Below are 22,525 nucleotides of genomic sequence, written 5' to 3' on the forward strand. Positions count from 1 at the left end.
CATTTTATACATTTGAGATTAAAGTCAGAGTATAAGTTCTTATTTAGGTCTTATTTGGGCATTTGAAAAGTAATGTGGCTTGCTGTTATTGAAGTCAGGGAAACCTGGGCTCATATTCTGTACCTGCCAAATGATGACTGTGTGACCCTGGACAAGTCCTATACCCTGCCATTGCTCCAGGTTATAAGTTACAGAACAGGGGCTGATGGTCATTATCTTAGAGTTTCCTTGCCTGGTCCTAACCCACACACCTGTTTGGTGAACAATGAGAGGCAAAGAAACTTTTCTTAAAGGTGATTAGCGTATAAAACCAATCCTTGTCCTTTTTCCCAGGTGGGCGCAGTTCTTCATTCATCCCCTGATGATTAGAGATGCCATTGACCGGGAAGTGGAGGCTGTTGATAGTGGTAAGTGATGCATGTGATTTCCCTTCAGAAAAATGGATTCTGAGACTCAGAGGCTCTCCAGATGCTCAGTAGAGAACTGACCTTGGAGTTAGGAGGATTTGAGTCAGATCCTGCCTTTGACCCACACTGGCTATCTGACTCTTCAGTGCCTCAGGCAGCTTGATCTTTGTAGGGATAGAGAGTTGGCTCCTCCAGGAGTCCCCTGTGCCCATAGAGCTCCAGGCCCTGTCCACATCAGCCGGGCAGCTTAGAACCATATCTTCTTTAGCATGAGGGGTCTGCTCCATTGTTTATCACTGAAGTGGCAGGTTTGGAGATGGAGTTCTTCCCAAGAACCTGCTCTGCTTTCTGGAAGGTGAATCTCATTCATTTTGCTAAAGGAATTCATGTTTTTCCTTTTTGTGAAAAGCACAGTGGAGCAGTGTGTGACTGGGCCCTGATATTTTGAGGCTTTTGTTTTAGTGCTTTGGTTTTTCCCTGATTTTGGAGACAGTTGTGGCCGGGTGAAAAAGCATCCTGGATTTGGAGTCAAAAGTTCAGATACTGCCTCTGGTTCTTACTACTAGTGGCATCTTGATGAAGGCATGCACTGTTCCTTGTCAGACGTCTTACTGTATCACCTATTTCATGGGGTGATTTTGAGGATCAGAGTCTATAAAGCACTATTAATAAGTGGCTATTATTGTTATCTTGTTATTTCCCCAAAACATGAGTTTGTTGTTTTTAAAGATGAAAAATGTGAGCCACACAATATAAGTAATTGATTCTCTGTTAGAGTAAGAAAAAAATCCCAGTTTAACAGCTACTTTTTCTCTTACCATTGGATTTTAGATGTTGTACTTACAGAATGAAAATTATGTGTTGTGTATCAGAGATATTCTTGTTACTCAGATGTGGGAGTCAACTCAGCTCAAGCCAGAGTATAGTCAGTTCTACTATAATGCTTGTTTTGAAAATATGAATTTTTTCCAGTGTGATTGATATGTTAGGGAACAATTTAAGCATGACATGAATTTCATGTTTGCTTATGTGCGATTTCTTCTGCGACAAACACTAGGTGAAATCAGAGAACTTGTACCCAGATGATCTGAGCTGCATAGGAATATACAAAACATACACATACCGCTTAGACATCTACCAGCTACCCCACTTCATCAGGTGTGTTCTTCTGCAAGGTTAGGTTTGCTATTCTTTTGCTTTTATGAACTTCTCTGTATAAATTTGTCCTTCCTTCAGGGGCTCAGACATGTCTAAGTATCTTGGTTCCCAAATGCCAAGCAGAGTATCCACATGGAAAGCTTTAAATATTGAGGAGAAGCTTGATAATAAAGGTCTTTAGAAGAAATAAACTTGTACTGTCTCTTGAGGAGAAGGTATAGGGGAAGACACATAGTAGACCTTCAGAGACAACACCACAAACAAAAGAAGTCCCCACAGCCATGACTGGAAGTAGTGTGCCCCTCATTTTACTTTCTTCACAAGCCCTGTGATTTTTAATTGTGTAGTTTTGCAAAGCATGCTGATTTCTAGAAATGTGTATGTTATGTTATAGTACTTGCTGTACAGGCCCTGTGCTATCTCCCATGGATGTAAAGATAGAAGTGACAATATGCCTGTGCCCTCCTGGAGCATGGAACATAAGTATGGTCAGATGGGGAGATGTGTATGTCCTCCAACCTTGCTCTCTCTTTGTATTTTCTTGGAGAGCAAGGGACTAGCATCGAGGTGCTTAAGCTGGACTCTGTGAACTTGTGGTTTTTAAAATATTTTCATCATTATATTTCAATATAATTGGTTTCCTTTGTGATCATCTACATTTTATTTTAAGTATCTTTAGGGGGGACAGTGTGATTTATTCATTTTCTGGAGGCTTGTTTGTTTTGATGCTTCAGCTTTGGGATATTTAGCTTTTGACCCACTGCTGGTATTTCAGGGGCTCTTTGTGTTGTTTTACCAAAGTTATTAACCTTTGGTGGTTTGGGGGCTTCAGCCTTTAGGCTCTTCCTTGACTGGAAACTCCTACATAGAGGATGATAGGCTCGTTGCTTTGGGTGGGGAAAGGGAAGGGAATTCTTAGAGGCCATTGAATCCAACCCTCTCATTGTAGAGACGAGAAAACTGAGCCTGAGAGAGATGAAATTGCTTGTTCAAGGATGGGAATGGAATTTGAACCTGATTCATCTGATTCCAAATCCAGGGCTTCTCCTACTGTACCATGTCCTTGTTTAGATTAAATTATGTTTAGTATTCTGGGTTAGGAGAACGTGTAATACATTTGAGAATGGTGATTACTGAAAGTGATTAAAAAAAACTTGAGGGCGAATGCGTAGAACATGGCCCGGATTTCCTGAGGGTGACTGGGAAAGGAAGCATCATTATATTTGAGTACAGAACCTGTATCTGGCATTGCTCTCAGCACTGTGGGGGAAAGGGGAGAGGCTGGGGATAGGTGGATTTCACAGTAGGGAGAAGAAAAGGACTAGTTACTTCTGATTGCTGAAGGGTATTGCCATCTAATGAGGGGCGTACTCAATACTAAAGATCTTTTAAAATCCTGAGTCAGAGTGCATGAAACAGTTATTCTGCTCAATCACTTTTGTCTGGGTAACTTTCCAGATGCCAAGACCCACCTCTATTGAGGTTACATGTAGTCTTTTCCCCCTGGGCTGGTTGGAAGGCTCACTGGTTATGCTCTCTTCTTAAGGCATCCCTCTTTACAATTGACAGAATATCAACTCGCCAGACCTTCAGATGCAAACAGAAAGGAAATGCTATTTGGAAGTCTTGCCAGACCTGGGCATCCTATGGGGAAATTCTTTTGGGGTAAGTTGGGTTCTAAATGCAGCTTGTTTTATTTCAGAACTTCTCATGAAGATTGAGTGCTTTAGGAGGAGACTATTGAAACACTAGGCCACCATATGACCCAGCGCCTCTTCCAGTACAGTTTGCTCTTCATGGCAGGCCCAAGAATTAGCTTAGTAATATAGTGTTTCTGTTTAGTTCCTACTTGGAAACACTGATAACTTGAGGGGGAACTAGTGAGAATGGGTCTACACAGGGACAGTGCATATACCTGATTATTTGGGTCAAACTTTTATTCTGACGGAGCTCATTGGATGAAGGGTTTCCTATTGAAGGACCCGCTCCGTTATTGTGTCAGTGTGATGTCACTTTGCTGACTGTGCCACCTTCATTTCTGTAAAGGAAGGACAATGTTGTCATTTTTGATTTTGTAGCCCCAGCACCTCGTGCTTGTTTAGTGAGTGCCTGGTGCTTAATAAAGGGCCATGGAGCAGCCTAAACCTTAGGTGTGTTTCTGAGTGATTTTTTTTTTCCCACTCTTCTGGGAAAAGGGCCTTAGACAGCAGTTAGACAAATCTGCATTAAGCACCTGTGGGGTTCGGTTGGATGTTAAGTCCTGCCCTGGAGCTTGTCATATATTTCCACTGAAAAGAAATTGAGTAATTTTTTCGCTCTAGGAATACTTTTGCTAGATTGGCTCTGTGGTTTCTTTTAAACAGTGATGGCCAAACTATGGCCTGCCTGCTGGCCAGATGCGGCCCCCTGAAATGTTCTATCTAGCAGCCAGACATTATTTCTAATCTGACGAATACAATGAGTAGGATACAATACAATGAAACATCAAGAGTTGCCTTAGAAACAGACTGACAGATGAACATTTCCTTTCCTTTGGGGCCCCTCTTTAAAAAGTTTGCCCATCACTACTTTTAAACAATGAATGAAAATTCATTTCTGTTATCTGAGAGATAGTTAGGATTTTTCTTTATCCTGTTGATAAACAAAATAGTACCTTTTATAGTCTAGAACAGTGGTTCCCCAACTTTTTTGGCCTAGTGCCCCCTTTCCAGAAAAAATATTACTTAGCACCCCCTGTCACATACTATCACTGCCCCCTTACAGTTATTCAGCACCCCCAAATGCACCAGTGGCCATCACCACTTCCCTGGATCGCTGCAGCACCCACCAGGGAGTGGTGGCGCCCACTTTGGGAATCACTATTCTAGAAGTAGCTTGTCTCTGGGGCCACCTTTAAGTGCTTCAGAACATGTGCCCTGGGGGCAGCAGCTGGAAGTAGAAGAGTGTTGGGTTTTTTGATCTGCTTATGGGTGCTCTGGGTCTAAGTACTTAAAGGAAGCACTGCCATATCTGATTATATATTTAAGGAGTGACCTGCCTTTGTGGTGAGACACTAAAGAAAACCAAAAAAACAAACCCAGCTTCCAAACCAAAAAACAAATAGACAACCCAAACCAAACACTCTGCTAGGTCAATTTAATTGAAATATTTTCTTATCCGTCCTTCCCCCCACAACTTGGTCAATTATGTTCATAAGTCCTTTAACTTGTTTGTCAGATAGATGTGACCAGAAGAGAAAGGAAATAGGAAGAAGAATGGATTTAATTCCTTTTTTAAAAATATTTTATTTTTGTTAGAAACATTTTCCATGGTTACATGGATTCTTGTTTTTACTTTCCCCTTCACTCCCCCCCCCCCATATCCAACGTGTATTTCCACTGATTTTAACATGCGTGATCAATCAAGACTTATTTACATATTATTGATAGTTGCATTGGTGTGGTCCTTTTGGGTCTACATCCCCAATTATGTTTGCATCAACCCATGTGTTCAAGCAGTTGTTTTTCTTCTGTGTTTCTACTCCTGCAGTTCTTCCTCTAAATGTGGGTAGCGTCTTTTCCATAAATCCCTCAGAATTGTCCTGGGTCATTGCATTGCTGCTGGTACAGAGGTCCATTACATTCAATTTTACCACAGTGTATCAGTCTCTTGTGTACAGTGTTCTCCTGGCTCTGCTCCTTTCACTCTGCATCAATTCCTGGAGGTCTTTCCAGTTCACATGGAATTGCTCCAGTTTATTATTCCTTTGAGCACAATAGTATTCCATCACCAACATATACCACAATTTGTTCAGCCATTCCCCAATTGAAAGGGCATCCCTTTGTTTTCCAGTTTTTTGCCACCACAAAAAGCACGGCTATAAATATTTTCGTACAAGTCTGTTTATCTATGACCTCTTTGGGGTACAAACCCAGCAGTGGTATGGCTGGATCAAAGGGCAGGCATTCTTTTATCGCTCTTTGGGCATAGTTCCAAATTGCCATCCAGAATGGTTGGATCAGTTCACAACTCCACCAGCAATGCATTAATGTCCCAATTTTGCCACATCCCCTCCAGCATTCATTACTCTACCCTGCTGACATTTTAGCAGGCCTACTGGGTGTGAGGTGGTACCTCAGAGTTGTTTTGATTTGCATTTCTCTAATTGATTTAATTCCTTTTTAATTAAGTGTGTTCTGGTAGGCACTCTACTGAGTTCAGGCTGACCCTGGTTTGTTCTCTTCTTCCTGGAGTTTTTCCACTTGGTCTTGGGAACTGTCAGACCTTACTGTTGGCAGATCTGTGGAGAACTCAGGGTCACTTGAGGGCATCTCAGAGAGAGCCTGTGGGGAGGAATCTTCCCTGTAGAATGTCTTATGGCTTAAAGTGGGTGTGGTTCTGACTCATTCAGAGGGGTTTAGTTATTTGAGGACCAAAAAGACCTTTCCAGTTATACTTGTGACACAGTGTCACATAGTTTTACCTGGGTTTTAGATGCCCCATCAATACTTGATTGGGTTCAGAGGCAGGCCATTTGGATGTAAATTTGTCATAGAGCAACAGAAAACATTGCAGCTTAGGTGCTTGATTATGCTATTGACAGTAATGAGTAGCTCTGAATATTTGATTTCGCAGTTCCTTTATTAGACTGCTTAAGTGCAGCACAGTTATTTGAGTATGATATTTCTTTGGGTTCCTGAAGAATCAGAACAAATCAGGTTGGGGTTAGTATCTTAGCTGTCTGTTGTTCCTGAATTGATTCTTTTGTCTTTCCCAGGGAACGCAGAGACCCTCAAACATGAGCCGAAAAGGAATAATATTGACACCCATGGCAGACTTCGAGAATTCTGGCTGCATTATTACTCTGCGCATTACATGACCTTAGTAGTGCAGTCAAAAGGTAAGAAGATGCCAGCTTTGCTAGCTTCAGGATGAATTGCAAGAGGACAGTGGGAAGGTGGTGACCATCTGATTGACTTGGAGCAGCTTCATGAGCATCACTCCTAAGAAACAGTCCATAGGATCAGTCCATCTATATCCCTGCATTGGTTATAGATGTGTCTCCTGTTAGACTAGATATTAGTGAAATAGGGGAAATGGTATTTGCTAAGCTGTCTCTAAGCACTGTTCAGGAGACCTTTACTGAGCCTGTGTGACCTTGACCATCTGATGTCTCTGAGGAGTAGACTGGCAGAGCTAACATGATTAGAATCCAGCAGCCCCTCAGAATAGCAGACACTGTCTCATGCCCTCCCCAAATATCCATGAAGTTTCAGCCGTTGTTCTCTTGACCTCTCTGATGGCTTTGCGCAGCTCCAGTTGCATATTGCCATTCAGCTCTCATCATTTCTGGCTTAATATGCCTGAGCTCAGTTATAGGGTTGTTTGGGGGGTTTTGGTTCACTACTAGTAAAGGCTGCAGCCATGGTTTTATGCCTATCTCTTGTCTCTAATGTGAGTAGAAGGTGAGTAGCTATTCTCCCTGGAACTGACAAGAATGTACTAGGTAAAACAGACAGCATGAAGGTGCTTTGAATATTATGAATTAATGTGGAACAAATGGAGTCATTTAGTGCTGAGCCATTTAGGAGAAAAAGAAAGAATAGGGTGAAATGAGGTCAGGCAGGGACAGCTTTTTGTTTTGGACAAACTTTGGCAGATGAAGTGTCTCGAATCACAGAATTTTAGAGCTAGCATGAATCTTTAGAAATCATTCTCTAGTTTAACTTCCTTATTTTATAGTGGAGGAAACTGACCCCTGGAGAGGTTGTGGCTTTTCTATGGCCATTGCCTAGACTTATCTAAATCTTTCTGAGCCCCAGGCTAGAGGAAAAAACTTGATTCCCTCTTGAACTACTAGTCCTTCCTCCTAGGAATTCTACTAGGATTGCCATGCTTAGGTTTCCTGTTGGCCATTAAGACTTGTTTGGTATGAAATTGGCAGTCTCTTAGGATGTGGGCATTTATTCTCTCTGAAATTCTCCTGGAAGAAAAAAAGTAGCTTTTTGTTGATTTCTGGCAGAATGTATTCTCCCTTGGTCTTCCTTCAACCAATCCAGACTTTTTAGAGCAAGGTTTTCCTAGTTTGTTCAGCTGGGCCAACTCTGCTAGAGTTAGAAGGCTTATTATTGTTCAGGACTATCTAAGATAGTGAGTCTGATCAGACCTTGGAGATGAAGCTGGATCAGCACCCAGATGGTATCTGAGGGCTTGCACTCCTTTCCTCACCTCCCTATTCCAGTTGGCAGCTTCTCATTTTATGGAGAAGGCAGGAAGCGGATGCCTAGAGAGGTTGCCGCTTGTCCGGGATCCCTTAACAAGTTGGTAGGAAAGCTGAGACTTAAGCCCAAGTTCTCTGACTCCAAATCCATGTTCCCTCCATATGTCCCCACAGGTAATCTGTTACCTTGAATAAATAAGATTGCATTTTAAGTTCTTTTTCTTCCTTCCTTCCTTCCAGAAACACTTGATACCTTGGAAAAGTGGGTGACGGAAATCTTCTCCAACATCCCAAACAAGTAAGAGATTTCTCTTGCTATTTAGAACCGAAAAATCATTTAATCCAATCCCTGCCAACCCTCATTTCTTAGGAGGAAGCCAGGACTCAGGCTTGATAAACTGCTTAGGATATATATCCTTAGGCCAAGACCTTTTCTAGGCGTGAGACTTATAGAACAATATTTGTAAATTGGGAATCATTACTGCTTATTCATAAAAAAAAGGTCTCATCTTGTTTTTGTAGTGTTTATTTCTGTTTTCACTATGAGGCATTTGACAAAAACAAGAGATAACTGAGGAACAGCTTGCCTGCTTTTCTGATATCCACATGATGTCAAGAATATTCAAGGAAGGCCCATTGTATTCTGGGGTGCCTTTGTGAAGGATTGATGGGAGAACAAGGCCAAGCATTGCTCAGAATGGGTTGCAACACTTGCAAGGAGTGCCCAGCTGGAGAACCCAGAGCCCCCAAAGTTCAGAGTTCTGTTGCTGGAAAAGAATGACTGCTCACATGGAGATTTGTTTGGCTGTGTGGGTGTTTTTCTTGGCCTGGGGACTAAATAGTAACTCCTGTACTGTATGTATCTAGTGATAAGCAAGTTACCAAATGGTTATATGTGTATGTGTGTCTGTGTGTTTGTCACACATACACAGGCATCTGCAGCTTACAAGTGGGTTGGTTGTCTTCCTATTTTGTTTTTAGTCAATTATTGACTTGACACTAAGAATATGTTTTCTCATAGAAATAATTTTAGAACTGATGGTTGGGTAGCCAGGCTGCCTAGAGTTTTTAAAAATATGATTAGCAGAGTAGAGCTATTATTATTTTAGAACATACTTTTAAAAATGTGTTCAGTAATATTGCAATTGAACTATGAAAGCAATATTTGCAAATAGTGCTATAGAACCTGAACACTATAACATTGTTGTAAATTGAGCTGTGTTGGGGATTCCATTGTGGCATTTCAGAATCTCCTTCAGCAGATAAGAGTTCTTCCAGTTAGCACTCACCCTTCAGGATTTGGGATTGGGGATTTTAGCAGCTTCTGATTGCAGTTTGGTGGGTGTGACTTACAAAGTAAAGGTTGGGGGTCCCACAAAGGAAGTTCAGACCCTCATCACCTCCCACCTGTACTGTTCTAGTTTTTTAATTGATCTGCTTTCAATTTCTCCCCTTTCCAATCTATTTTCTATACAACTAGCTACCTAATTGATATTCTTACCTATTTATCTGTCTATCTGTCTATCTCTATCTATTTTTTAACCCTTACTTTTCTGTCTTAGAATCAGTATTAGTTCCAAGGCAGAGGAGCCATAAGGACTAGGCCATGGGGGTTAAGTGACTTGCCCAGGGTCAAACATCGAGGAAGTATCTGAGGCCAGAGTTGAACCCAGGTCTTCCCAACTCCAGGTGTGGTGTTCTATTTAGCTGCCCCCCAAATTGAGATTCTTTAAGTGAAGGCATGACCATGTCACTGTCCTGCTCAAGAAGCTCCAGTGTCTCCCTCTTGCTTATGGTACAAAATAGGAACTCATCTGGCTCCTCCTACCTTTCTAGGCTTATTATCATTGAAGCAAAGAACAAACATAGAGTGTCTTGGTATTACTCTCCTTCCTGCCTTCTGTACTGCAGCCAAATTTTGGTCCCTTGATTTTCTCAGGACACAATATCTCATCGTTTTCCTCTGTGGCCTGGAGTTCTCTGCCTCTGAGAACTTCTGGCTCCTTTTAAGGCCCAGACCAGTGACTGCCTTAGAGTCCTTTCTGGATTCTTTTGCCTTTCCAGACCTTTTGTTTATGTTTTATATATATCCTGCATTTACTGATCTGTGATCATGTTGGGTCCTTAGGAGGCAGGGACCACCTCACTTTTGCATTTGTAGCCCTAGTACCTATCACAGTGTGTCTAGTATTTAGTAGGTGCTTAATATTATATATTTATTTATTTATTGAAGTCATGTGGAGCAAGTTCCTAGCAGCCTTTGTCCACATCCTGGACTGTAGCCTAGTATCAGGTATGAAGCAGATATGGGTGAAGGTCAGGGGCAGTGACATGATGTTTCCAGGTGACTGGCAAGTCAAGGTCCCCTCTTTGAGAGTGTGTGTGTGTGTGTCTGTGTCTGTGACTGCTGAGACACCGAGTTGGGAACACTGTTGTTCCACTGAGGCAGCATCTCATTTCTATGATTTTGATGAAGAAGCCTGGGGAAGCTCTACTGCCAGCCATAGCTTTTAGTGTGTATTTGCAGGATTGTTGTGCAGGCAGTTAAAAAAGGATTAATTTTTTGTCCTGATCAGAGAGAGATCATGGGCCAGAGACACATGCCCAGAAGAGAGGCTCTTCTTGGAATGACCTGTGTAGTCTAAAGGGGAGTGCAAAGTGCAGTAGTGGGACTTTAGATAACATAAAGACAACTTTGCTTTGGTAGAGTTGGGAAGGGAAGGGGAATTTTGGGTTTGATGGAGGAGGTCAGCTTCCTTAAGGAACTGGCATTCAAAGAGCTCTGAGTCTTGGAGGAAAGGAGGGAAGGGGGTGGGGAATGGAGAGAGTCCCCTGGGGCCCTGAGGTGGAATATGGGCTATATCTGGGCAGGTAGGACCAGCTGGGCTGGTTCCTCCAGGGTGTGGAGAGAGGACAGTTTAAAGTTAGAAAGGTTGATTGGCAGCAAGTGGGGAGACCATAAACATGCAGGTCAGGTATTGCGATTGTCAGTCACTCAGTAAATATTAAATTTTAAGGCAAGTCTTTGCTATTAAAGAGCTCATAGTATAATGGTAGAGACCATTTGTAAACAACTACATACAGGATACATTTGAAATAATCACCAGAAGGAAGGCACTAGAATTGAGAGAGAAAGGGAAAGACTTCCTGTAGGGCTAGGCAGTAGAGTCTTGGAAAAGGCCTGTATGGTACTATTGTGCACAAGAGTGCTGGGCCTGAAGTCGAGAAGGCGTTCAGCTATTTCAGTCCTGTGCAACTTCATGACTCTATTAGGGGTTTTCCTGGCAAAGATACTCAAATGGTTTGCCATTTCCTTCTCTAGCTCATGTTATAGATGAGTAAATTAAGGCCAATAGGGTCAGGATCAGACAACAAGTATGTGTCTGGTTAGATTTGAACTCAGTAAGATGATTCTTCTTGATTCCAGTCTCAGAACTCTATCCATTGTACCACATAGCTGCTCAGAGTCTTTGGAAGATCTAATTTCAAATGTGGCCTCCAGACACTTCTTAGCTGTGGCACCTTGGGCAAGTCACTTAAAACTCTGCCTCAGTTTCCTCAACTGTAATGTAATGGATAAAAAGGGGTTTTGATTGGTAAATATTAAAAGGTTTGGTCGCCAGGGGATTGAACAATTATCAATCCCCAATTAAAGGATAACCTCAAGTTAAAATGCCTTTTATGGAAAATTTATTTACAAATGAGAATGGGAAGTAGAAATAAGGAAATAAGAGAGAGGATACGATAGGATAAGTAATCTAACACAGTAGGTAATTTGCTCCAATCCCCTAGTTTAATCCAGGTAGATCAGCCTAGGGAAATCCAAACTCAGAGGGCCAGAGGCCCCGAGGTGAATGAAGCAAAAGCTTCAGTCATAGAGTCTCTTTGAAAGGGAAGTTACTTAAGAGAAGTTCAGGAAGATTCAGTCTTTACACTCACCATGAGGAATTTCCAAAGGAAAGATTTAAGAACATTCCCACCAGCTTCAGAGCTCCTTCAAGTCCTGTTAGCAAACCAGAAGCTGAGCCCAGCTAACTGAGGTCTCTTTTTAAAGGGGCCTCTTTTTGTCACTTCCTGTGGCCTCCTCTTAGTTTACTTGTCCAATCATAACAGACGTTTTTCTTAGGACTGCCCTTGCCCCGGAGGCAGTAAAATGGAGATAATAGTAGCATATACTTCCTAAGGTACTTGTAAAAATAAAAGAAAATATTTGTAAAGTGCTTAGCACAGTCCCTGGCATATAGTAGGCGCTTAATAAATGTTTGTTCTCCGCCCCCTTTCTTTCCCCTTGAAAAGCTTTGAGTAGAGGATGTATCTGGTAAAGGCAGGCAGCCTGGCAATTTGTACACAATGCATTGAAGAAGGGAGTATAAAGGGAAGAAGACAGTGAACAAAACCGTGGTAATGAGTAGTTAAGGAGAATAAAAAGGAGGGGGCAGAGGCCAAAGACATTGTGGAGATGATGATTTCTCTCCTTCCAAATCAAACCCTATCTTTTTTCAAAAGGAATTCTTAGAATGTTTTTGGAGTGTGGATTCCAATAAATAAAAAATATCCCAAAGTTAACAGAATTATGAAGGGAGATTCTGGAAAATAAGAGAAATCCTTTTTCTCTAGTGGGTAAACAGTAAGCTTTTTCTTGTGTTGAAAATCTAACATAGTCTTTCAAATTATGAGAAGAAAATGACCCCAAGGATTGCCTGTCAGATTGATTTAGAATAATGTCTGACTTACTAGTTGTACCTCAATTCAGGTTGCCACTAATTATTAGTAACATGATTGGGAAACTGAGGTATTGCAAAACATTTCTCATTTCATCCATTTGGCATTCCCTCCCCCAGTTAATATCTAGGCTCCTTGAACTTTAGAGGAGGCATCCTCAATTGTAGTTTAAAAAAATTCTTGTCCTGGTGATCATGGTCCTCTTGATGATGAGTCTTGCCATATTGGACTGGTAGATAGGACGTCACTAGGCTCTAGGTTGGTGGGGTCTGCCTGGGTATTCTCTTCAAGAGCCTCAGGGGGTACCTCTTCTGGTGAGGCATGGTTTGAGATGCCCCAAGGAGATGTCTTGGAAAAATACTGGAAGCTATGCTAAACTGACTTCCGCTTTGTTAGAAACCTTTGAAGGGTGTAAGAAATCATGTGGGAAAAGTACCAAAGTGAGATTGCATTCTCTAAGCAAAGGCAGTATCCTGAGGAGATATTTTGGTGCCCCTGGTCAGTTCTGCTAGGACTCTGCAAAGTGGCTCCTATACCTTATGTTTCTAGGGACCCAGGAACCTGTAAAGATCCCATCATGAGGCACCCAGGGTTAACTTGGCTGCTTCATGGCTATTATTGATTATAAGAATACTAATGATGATGTTAGCAGCTTATTTTTTACCTCTCAAAAAGCACTTTACCAATTGTAAGGGTTAAAAAATTAAAGTTGGCCTAAATATAAGAGAAATGTGGTCACTGAAATTAATATATCTCAAGTCAAATGACTTTTTAACAATATTTATTTACAAAATAGAGGGAAAGAGTAAGGTAGAGAAATGAGAAAGGCAAGAGAAAGAAATCTAGCTTAACAAGCTAGATATCTGTTCTGGCCCCTGGCTTTGCTCTGGCAAGGCTCCAGAAACCCAGTCAGAGGGCCCAGAGGTAGATTTGGTATCACCCACTTGGCCTCCAAGAGAGAGAGGCCTATCTGGTGTTAATCTCTCCGGAAATCAGGAAAGGAAGGTCAGCTTTTTCACTTACCCACGTGGTAGTCCAAAGGGAAAATCCCAAGAGCAGTCTTACCAGAAACAGTCTGAGGTCCCAAGCTAGAACTCCTCCTCCAAGGCCAAGTAAGCAGGAGAAAGAAGCTGGTCACAGGAAGTTGTAACTACTTTTAAAGACCCTTCTTTGCATCACTTCCTGTGCCTTCCTTCCACTTTATGGGGACCAGTTGCAGTTTTAGAATTTTCTCAAGACAGCCCTGGGGGGCAGTCATTCCTTTCTGAGTTATCACCCACTTTAGCACGTGGGTGTGGACCTGCCCTCACTTAAGGAAATGTGGGGGGGGGGGTGTATATGCTTCTGGTGATTAAATCTAAAAGTGGGCAGGGGAGAGTTAATCCCATTTTCACATCTTCACCCTCATTTGAGGTGCCAACTTTTGAATTAAGTATATTATTCCCATTTTGTAGATGAGGAAACTGAAGTTAAAAGTAAGTTATCTCCCTTCTCAGAATCTATATTGGAATGAGCTGCTGGAGGACAGGAACCATTCCATGACATCTTTGTGCTTTCCTATAATATATAGCACAGACCCTTACATATAGTAGAGGTTCAAAAATTTTTGTTGAAAGAAAATTTTGTGGGGCAGCTAGGTGATTCAATGAATGGAAATCCAGGCCTGCAGATGGGAGGTGCTGGGTTTAAATCTGGCCTTATTCCTAGTTGTATGACCCTGGGCAAGTCACTTAGCCCTAATTACCTAGCCTTTGTCACTCTTCCACCTAAGACAGAAAGTAAGGGTTTGTCTTTTTTTTTTTTTAATTTTAATTTAAAATTTTTTTTTAATTTTAAACCCTTAACTTCTGTGTATTGGCTCCTAGGTAGAAGAGTGGTAAGGGTAGGCAATGGGCAAGTGACTTGCCCAGGGTCACACATCTGGGAAGTGTCTGAGGCCAGATTTGAACCTAGGACCTCCTCTCTCTAGGCCTGACTCTCAATCCACTGAGCTACTTAGCTGCCCTGTCTTTTTTTTTTTTAAGAAAGAAAATTTTCCTAGAAAGTTAGAATCACAAATCATGAGCTATGATTCCCTCCACCTCTATAGACCTCCACCTCTAGACCTTATAACATTCAAAATTTATTCCAAGAGATGTTTCCTAATTATTCCAGTTTTTTGGCCCCCTATCCCATTTTGGGGGCCCCAGAAGGGATTGTTAAAAATCATTTAGTTAGTCCCCCCATCCCCTCCTTTTCTTTCTTTCTTTCTTTCTTTCTTTCTTTCTTTCTTTCTTTTTTTTTTTTTTTTTTTTTTTTTTTTTTTTTTTTTTTTTTGACAGATAAGGAAGTGTAAATCCTGAAAAGGGAGGTAATTTCTTTTGAGTCAGCATGGTAAGATAGGTGTTCTTTCTTCCTCTGAGTTACTTAGTCTAGGAAGAGAGTAGAAAATGGTTGGAAGGAGTTTGGGGGGAAATAGTTTAGTCATGCAGAGTGTTGACTTGGACCCTCATTTCATGTTGGCTCCAAAGTTTAGTTGCTTAGTGAACATGGGCAGATCATTTTGAGGCTGTCTCAATATCTACAAGTGGGGATAATTCTTGAGCAACTTTCAAGAAGAAAGCTTTGTTGGCCTTTAGGTAGAACGTGAACAGTAGCCATTAGATGAAGAAATACTCATCATGTGCCTCATTGCTTTCTTAGTAATTTTAAAGTGGTGAGGGGGGTTGGGCCCGGAGGTCTTGTTGATAGGACGACCCAGGAATTGTTATACAATTGAGAATAGATGAGACATTCTTTTCACCTTTGTGTGTGTAGTATACAAGGTAGCCAAGGGCCAGGTAGACCTTCTTGGAAGTAATTGTGTAGAATAGGACTTCTTAATCTGGGGTCTTTTAACTTAAAGAAAAATTAAATATTTTGATGTGTATTTTGATATAATCATTTTCCTTTGTGATCCTATGTATTTTATGCATTTAAAAATGTGATTCTGAGAAGATGTCCATAGACTTCATCAGATTGACTCCCCATGGGGATCCAGGACACAAAACAGGTTAAGAACCTTTGGTTTAGAAAGACTTTTTTTGCCACTAAACTCAAAAAAGATTTGTTTTCTTTTTCAGTGGGTTGCCTAAGCCAAATTTTGGCCATTTAACGGATCCATTTGACACACCAGCGTTTAACAAATTGTACAGAGGTTTGTGAAATTCCTTTAGCGTGTACTTTCAAACTTCTATAAGGTCTTTTATGCAAATGAGAATTGCATGGCATTAAAACGCAGCACTGACTAGAGGCACCTGCCTCTGCTAACTGGCTGAGCAGCTCTGGGGTTCTGCTGCCACAGTAGCTGGGCAGCCCTTATTTGCTCTTTTGTTTTCTTGTTCCCCTTCTTGACCTTACATTGTAGAGTGCCTGGCCCATAGCTAGCATTTCACAAATACACTCTTTCTCTCTCTGCTTCTCTAGCTGTTTTCTGTGAAATTTGTGACTTTTGGGGCTTTGTCTGATGTGTTGAAATGAACTTTATCAATTATAAACACAAGGGAAAAGAACTGTTTTCTTTGTTGGCTTGTTTAGATACTTGGCTGTTTTCTTGTTAGCATGGACTTTCTCACTTCCCTCTTATTTTCCTCTGCCTGAACTAGGTCTATAGTACCAAGTCTTAGTCAGGCCCTCTCTTTGCCCTTTGGAAATTGGTGCCACATGTTTCCTTTGATGCTGACTTAGCCTGCCACCAGCAGATGCTCTCAAATTGTCTGCATGTCACATGAATGAAGGAAATTGATCAGAAAACCCCCCCTCCTGAATGTGAAACACTCATTTATGTAACTCTAACTCTTCCCATCCTTGTTAAAATGTGTGTTATGGACTGATAGTTTATTCTAGGTATCAGACAAAGCCCTTACCCACAACTCAGTAAAAGTCCCCAAATAGGTGAATTCTCCTGTCACTTAGATGGTCTCTAGTTTGTTTTAGACAAAACATTCTTCCCTTTTTAACCAACACTTGAGGGGTTAAAAGAGAGGAAGTGTATGTTGTCGCTTTTTAGCATCATTGTTCATTGACTTTATTAGAATCTTTATAAAGTTTTCATTGTTGTAGTTATGCATATTGTTTTGCTTCTGTTTTCTCATTGTGCCTCAGTTCAGATAAGTCTTCTTTCTCATGTTTCTCTGAATTCTTCATATTCACGTATCGCTACATTCAATATAAAACAATTTGCTTAGCTATATTACTACTATTCCTATGAGTATTTACATAAATAAAACTTTAAAATTTAGAAAGATACAGATATTTTTACATTTGATCCTTACCACGACTTTGGGAGATAGGTACTTTATTATCCCCTTTTTATAGATGGAGAAACTGAGGCAGACTCAGGTTGAATAACTTGCTCAGGATCAATAACTAGTGAATTTCTGAGTCTAGATTTGAATTTCAGGTCCATTATAATCTCTGTTTCTCAGCTATTGAGTAAATTGTTTGCTTCCGATTTTTTTTCAAGTCAGTATGCAACTCAGGCATTTATTTAAGGACCTACTGTATGCCAGGCACTGTGCTAAGCACTGGAATACAATGATAGATAAAAACAAAACTCCACACCCTAGATCTGCTCTCAGTATAATGTTTCCCATTCCAGATAGCACTGCCAGAAGTATTTTGTGCAGACAGGTCTTCCTGCAATATAAACCCAAGTGCAGGATTGCTGAGTCAGAAGGCACGAACAGTTTCTTGTTTAATCAGTCTGAAGAATTTCGACCCTCTTCTCGTGTAACTCCAAATTGTTTTCCAAAAATGCTAGCCAGCCAGAGGTCTGACTCCCACTACCGAGGGGGGGGGGAGAGCCTTGCTGTGTCCCCACAGCTCTCCAGGATGGGAGCCTTTTTTAATGTTGCCAATTGATTTGAGGTGAGGTGAGTTCTTCTCAGTTTGAACATTCACATTTCTTAGATTACTAGATTTCTTTTCTTGAAATCAGTTCATATCCTTTTGGTCATTTACCTGTTGGAGACTCTCTTAGGAATTTGTGTCAGTTCCCTTTGCATTTTTTTTCTCTCTTGGATATCAGATCTCTAGACTTAAATAAACCCTATTTAAATTCATTGAAAATCCCTTAAATCCCTTTAGAGTCAAATTGAACTACCCAGTTTTGACTAATCCCAAACCAAAAAATGAAAGAAAGCAATTTTTTGTTACAGAATGCTGTCTTAATTCCCTTTATTGTTTTAATTGAATCTACTTCATTAACCCAAACAACTTTCTGCTATTAGTTTGGAGAACAAACTGGTAGTCACTACTCCTAACCCCAGGAAATTGTAGGATTTCATGTTCAAAAAAGTACTTCCCTCTCCTCCCTCATCTTTTCCCAGACATTATTCCAATAATGATTGGGAGCTATGAAGTTCTTTTCTTAATTTTTATATTGTGACTTTTGGGCTGGAATTTATTATGTATGGAATAAAATGCTCTTCTCATCCTGTCTGTCTTTACATGTGCATTTTGTACTTCTCACCTTAATATGGTCAGCATGATTCCTCCTGCAAAAAAGCTACAGGTAATGGTGGAGTTCTTTACTCTACCAGCACCAAGAGAATTCTTTGACACTTAAATTAGGTGGTTTCCCTGTGCCTTTTTGTCCTTAGCTCAGAGTGCTTGTATAGTGTCCCCTGGCTTCTCTTTTCCCTTCCACCTTCCTGCAGGCCCCAGCTGAGCCCTGTGTTCCATTAGCTTGATCTTTAAAAACCCAGACCTGTGTCCAAGCCACAAGGGAGCACTGGGGGTGCAGGATGGCACTTTTAGTGGAAGATTATAAATATGTTCTTCATTTCTCCCATTTCTCACATATTCCTAGCCATTCCCCTCTTACTGGCTGTTTCTACTGTGAACATATTTTCTGCTAATCCATGTTTTCATGTTTTCTTTAACCCCTTCACTTACCAGATTCCATGTTAATATATTCCTTGCACACCATTACTTGACCCAGGAAAAGAAATTAAACTGTAATTTGCTAGAAGTATAAGTGGAATATTGCTCCAGTAACATAAAATTAAATTATATCTAACATTTTTATAGATAATAGATGAATTTGTTTTAACAATAAGATATCACTTGCCATAAATTCAACACTTTAAAAAATTACATTTTAGGGACAGTTAGTTGGCTCAGTGGAAAGAGATCCAGGCCTAGAGACAGGAGGTCCTGGTTTTAAGTCCAGCCTCAGATACTTCCTAGTTTTGTAATCCTGGGTAAATCACTTAACCCCAATTGCCTAACCCTGAGTACTTTTCTGCCCTGGAACCAGTACTTAGTATTGATTCTAAGAAGAGAAAGATGATTTTTAAAAATATACTTTATTATTTTCTATTAAGTAGCATTTATTCCCTCCCCCCCAAAACAAAAACAAAAACAAAAACCAAACCTATTATCTTGTAACAATATGTTTAATGCAAGTGATATTCACATTGGTTAACTCCAAAAATTCTGTGCTGTTCTCTGTAAACTGAATTTATTATCTCTCTATTGGGAAGTGTATAATAGATTTCATCTCTAGCCTTTTGGTGCATCTGTTATGTTGGTTAGAGTTTGTAAGTCTTTTAAAACTTGTTCATTTTTATAATGTAGTCACACTATTAAAAAGAGTCAAGGTCTTTGGAATAACATACATGTATCTTCTTTTGAAAAATCTCTTCCCATTTAGTGGTTCCTATCAGGAAGGTGCATGCTTTGACCATCACATGGGCTCTTCCTCCCCAGCAGCAGCATTACAGGTAAGGTTGAAAATTGTGGGTGTGCTCTTCACTTCTGAGTGATGATTGGTTGAGGGGGATGGTTTTCCTTTCTTGCCTTTGGAGCCTTGACTTCCTGAATGTCACGCCAGCTCCAGGTGGGAAGTTGTGAGGCCCCTTGTAGCTGTTGACCTCAGCTCTTCCTATCTGCAGCCTTTTAACTATTCCTGCTTAATATTCATTGGTGTTAGGAGAGAAATATGGTTCTATTGTGTCAGAAGCCTTAAAACTGGCACCTGTTAAGCTCATTAACTTACTCAGATGAATGTCGATGTGCCAGAGAACCAACCTGCAGGTAGGAAGCTCTCTACACTGTTTATTGCAGCCTCTTTCTGGGCCTGTGGAGCCCAGAAAGGGAAGAGATTGAACTTCTGTACTTGGGTAACTCGGGCTATTTGTTTTGTGTGAGCATTTATGATTAGCTAGTTAATTTTGGGAGAGACACAGAAGTAGCTTCTGTGAAGTTGAAGAGAGTAAGAATCTTCCATGATGTTATACTAAACTCTAGAATCTAGTTACGTGTTTTTTTTTTTTCCTTTATCATACCTTTCTGTCTTTAAGAGTATTGGTTCTGCCCAATATCAGTTCCAAGGCAAAAGGGAGGGTGTAAAGGAGAGGCAATGGGGGCTAAGTGACTGATCCAGGATCACACAGCTAGGAAGTGGCTGAGGCTAGATTTGAACCTAGGATCTCTTATCTCCAGGCCAGGCTCTCCATCTACTAAGCCCACCTGCCTGCCCCAGTTAAATGTGCTTTTAAGAACTCCTACAGAGGTCATGTATTGGCCTCATTTGGTTAGTGCAGGCCTTTCTTACAGAGATTGTGTAAGTGATCTTATTCTACTTACCCTAGATGTTTTATAGCTGGAATGCTATATAGCCTAGAGGTGTCAGACTCCCAGGTCACCAGCAAAACTTCCTTGTGTGGCTCCAACCAGGTTAAAATGTAACTGGAAAATATAAGTAAACATGCAACACAACATAGATAATGTTAATTTGTGGCCAGTCAACATGTGGCCACAACCACTATTCTAGCAGGCATTTTTTGAGGGAGAATTAAAACTTGGAGCCAGTATTTTTCTATGGTTGAATGAAAGTCAATTGGAAAAGTTGGTGTGATGTTCAGGTGTTGCTTTACATACATACCTAGTTTTGTGGAGAATCAGATATCCGAAAACACGTAATAACCACATACATTAGACTTCTTTGAGGGCTTTTGTGTTTCTTTCAATTTATTCTCATACCATCTCTTGAGTAGGCAGGGCACAATGGGGTCCTTTTTACTGGCTGAGCTGAATCTCAAACCTTCTGGATTTCCTGATTTTTCAGGCCAGTACTTTCATTCCATCTCACTGCATGTGACACATTTGTAGAATTTTGTAAATATCATACAAGTGACATCCTCCTAGAAATGTTACCTTTTAGATAAAATTGCCATGAAAGTTGTCAAATTTGGAATTTGAATTCTCTTCTCATGATTTCAGCTACAAATGAAGTCTTCTTCTGTGTGTGTTGATACTACTCATGTAAATTAATCTTGCACTGACAAAAGTGCATTTTCAATTATATTCCCAAATTTTTCTTAATGTTGGAGCTAGTTTTCAGAAGTATGTGTATAGTAAATCCTTGCTTTCTGAATTGATTTGCAATGTTAATCTCCATAATATGTATTGGTGGATGTTTGTCTCCTTAAGGGTGAAACCACTTCATTATATCTCCTGGCTAGTGGGACATGAAGGCAAAGGCAGCATCCTGTCGTTTCTTAGGAAGAAGTGAGTACTCTGTTAACTCTCTTGTCTTTTGGAGTGGTTCTTGAAATAGGAGGGAGTGGGGAAGGAAGGGAAGGGAATGTGTTAATATAGCACCTACTCTGTGCCAGGCACTGTGCTAAGATATAAATATCTCATTTAATAAAGAAATGGAAAATCAGAGATCCTAGGACCAGCCAGGAAGGGGGTAGACCCAGCTAAGAATTAACTTATACCTTGCTAGTAAGTAAATTGATTGTGTAATGAATAAAGATTTACCCAAAAATAAGGTTAACGAGTTAAAATAAGGGCTTATAGGCTCACAGGACTTAAAGATTGGAAGGTCCTTAGAGGTCATCTAGACTAATCCATTTATTGGAGAACTGAGAGGGGGTTGAGTGATTTACTGTAGATCAGAGAGGTGTGAGCAGTGTTAGAGCTCAGCTTCAGTCTTTAGATCCCATGACTAATATCCAGGGCTTTGGGTTGTCCCACATATGAAGAACAGAACAGATTCTTTGAGGTGTCCAGATGAGTCTCTGTAGGCACCTTGATAAACTGTCCACTTTGGCCATTCATTCCTTGCTCTTTCTTGGGCTAAGGATTTTGTAAGTGGCACAGGTTGGACTATCTAGGTCCTCTGAATCTCAGTCCATTGTTTTTTTTTTTTTGTTTTTTTTTTGTTTTTTTTTTTTTCAGTTAAAACCATCTACCTGTTTAGTAATAACTTTATTAGGCAAGCACAGTGCAACATCAATGAAAGGAAAATTTTATTTACCTTCATGTTTGGACTATCTTTGTAGAACAAATCCTATTTAAATGAATTTTGGCAAAAAGTAATTTGTGTTCCTTTTTCTTTTTTGTTCCTTATAAATCCATTGTAATATTGTAGAATCAGAATTGAACTATTGAAATTATACCCAGTGTAAAATATACAAAGAGTATCTCCAGACAGAAGGACTGGGAATATTTTTTAAAAGGATACATTGAGCTCCAATAAACTGTGACTCTGTGTACTTGATTAGTGTTACTAGAAAGAAAACTGGGAAGAATCCATGGATTTCTAAAGATTTAGTCATTTATATTCATCTCTCCTTCCTTGGACACATTTAAATTGATATTAGGTTGCAGAAGAAGTATAATGGTTCATGGGCTTATTTTGACTGTAAAACACTGAGTTTCTCAAAAACATCCCCAGGCTCCACTCCAAGGTGATTAGAGGGCCGAGGGCCAAGCCTCCATGTCTCACAAAGGGGACATGCTAATGCCAGCAGGGGTAATCTTTTTGCCCTTTTCCTCATCTCTAAGCTGGAGATAGCACAGTAAACCTTATAAACTTCAGGTATCTAGAACCCCAGCAAATCTAGCAGTCACTAACCAAGAAACCTAGAAGAGGTAAAAAAAACCCTCCCTTCAAACTTCTGTGTATGCCTGTGGTTGTCCGACTTCAACTGGGCATAATGGATTTTAGTTGCAGTATCCTGAATGCTCTTAAGATGGTCGTGCTGCCTAACCCAAGAAAATGTCT

The 22,525-nt window shown here is 40.5% G+C and overlaps 1 protein-coding gene across 2 annotated transcripts in view; it reads left to right on the forward strand.

Moving 5' to 3' along the window:
- The window catches only part of NRDC (nardilysin convertase), an 85,316-nt gene that overhangs the window by 31,294 nt on the left and 31,497 nt on the right, over positions 1–22,525 (forward strand). For both annotated transcript variants that reach the window (XM_044676458.1, XM_044676457.1), the window contains 7 exons: positions 334–407; positions 3,135–3,230; positions 6,322–6,444; positions 8,005–8,062; positions 15,588–15,661; positions 19,163–19,232; positions 20,944–21,021. In XM_044676458.1, the coding sequence (XP_044532393.1) occupies positions 334–407; positions 3,135–3,230; positions 6,322–6,444; positions 8,005–8,062; positions 15,588–15,661; positions 19,163–19,232; positions 20,944–21,021 (573 nt within the window). The remainder of the gene's footprint in view (positions 1–333; positions 408–3,134; positions 3,231–6,321; positions 6,445–8,004; positions 8,063–15,587; positions 15,662–19,162; positions 19,233–20,943; positions 21,022–22,525) is intronic.

This window comes from Gracilinanus agilis, chromosome 4, assembly GCF_016433145.1.
Source record: "Gracilinanus agilis isolate LMUSP501 chromosome 4, AgileGrace, whole genome shotgun sequence".
Lineage (NCBI taxonomy): Eukaryota > Metazoa > Chordata > Mammalia > Didelphimorphia > Didelphidae > Gracilinanus > Gracilinanus agilis.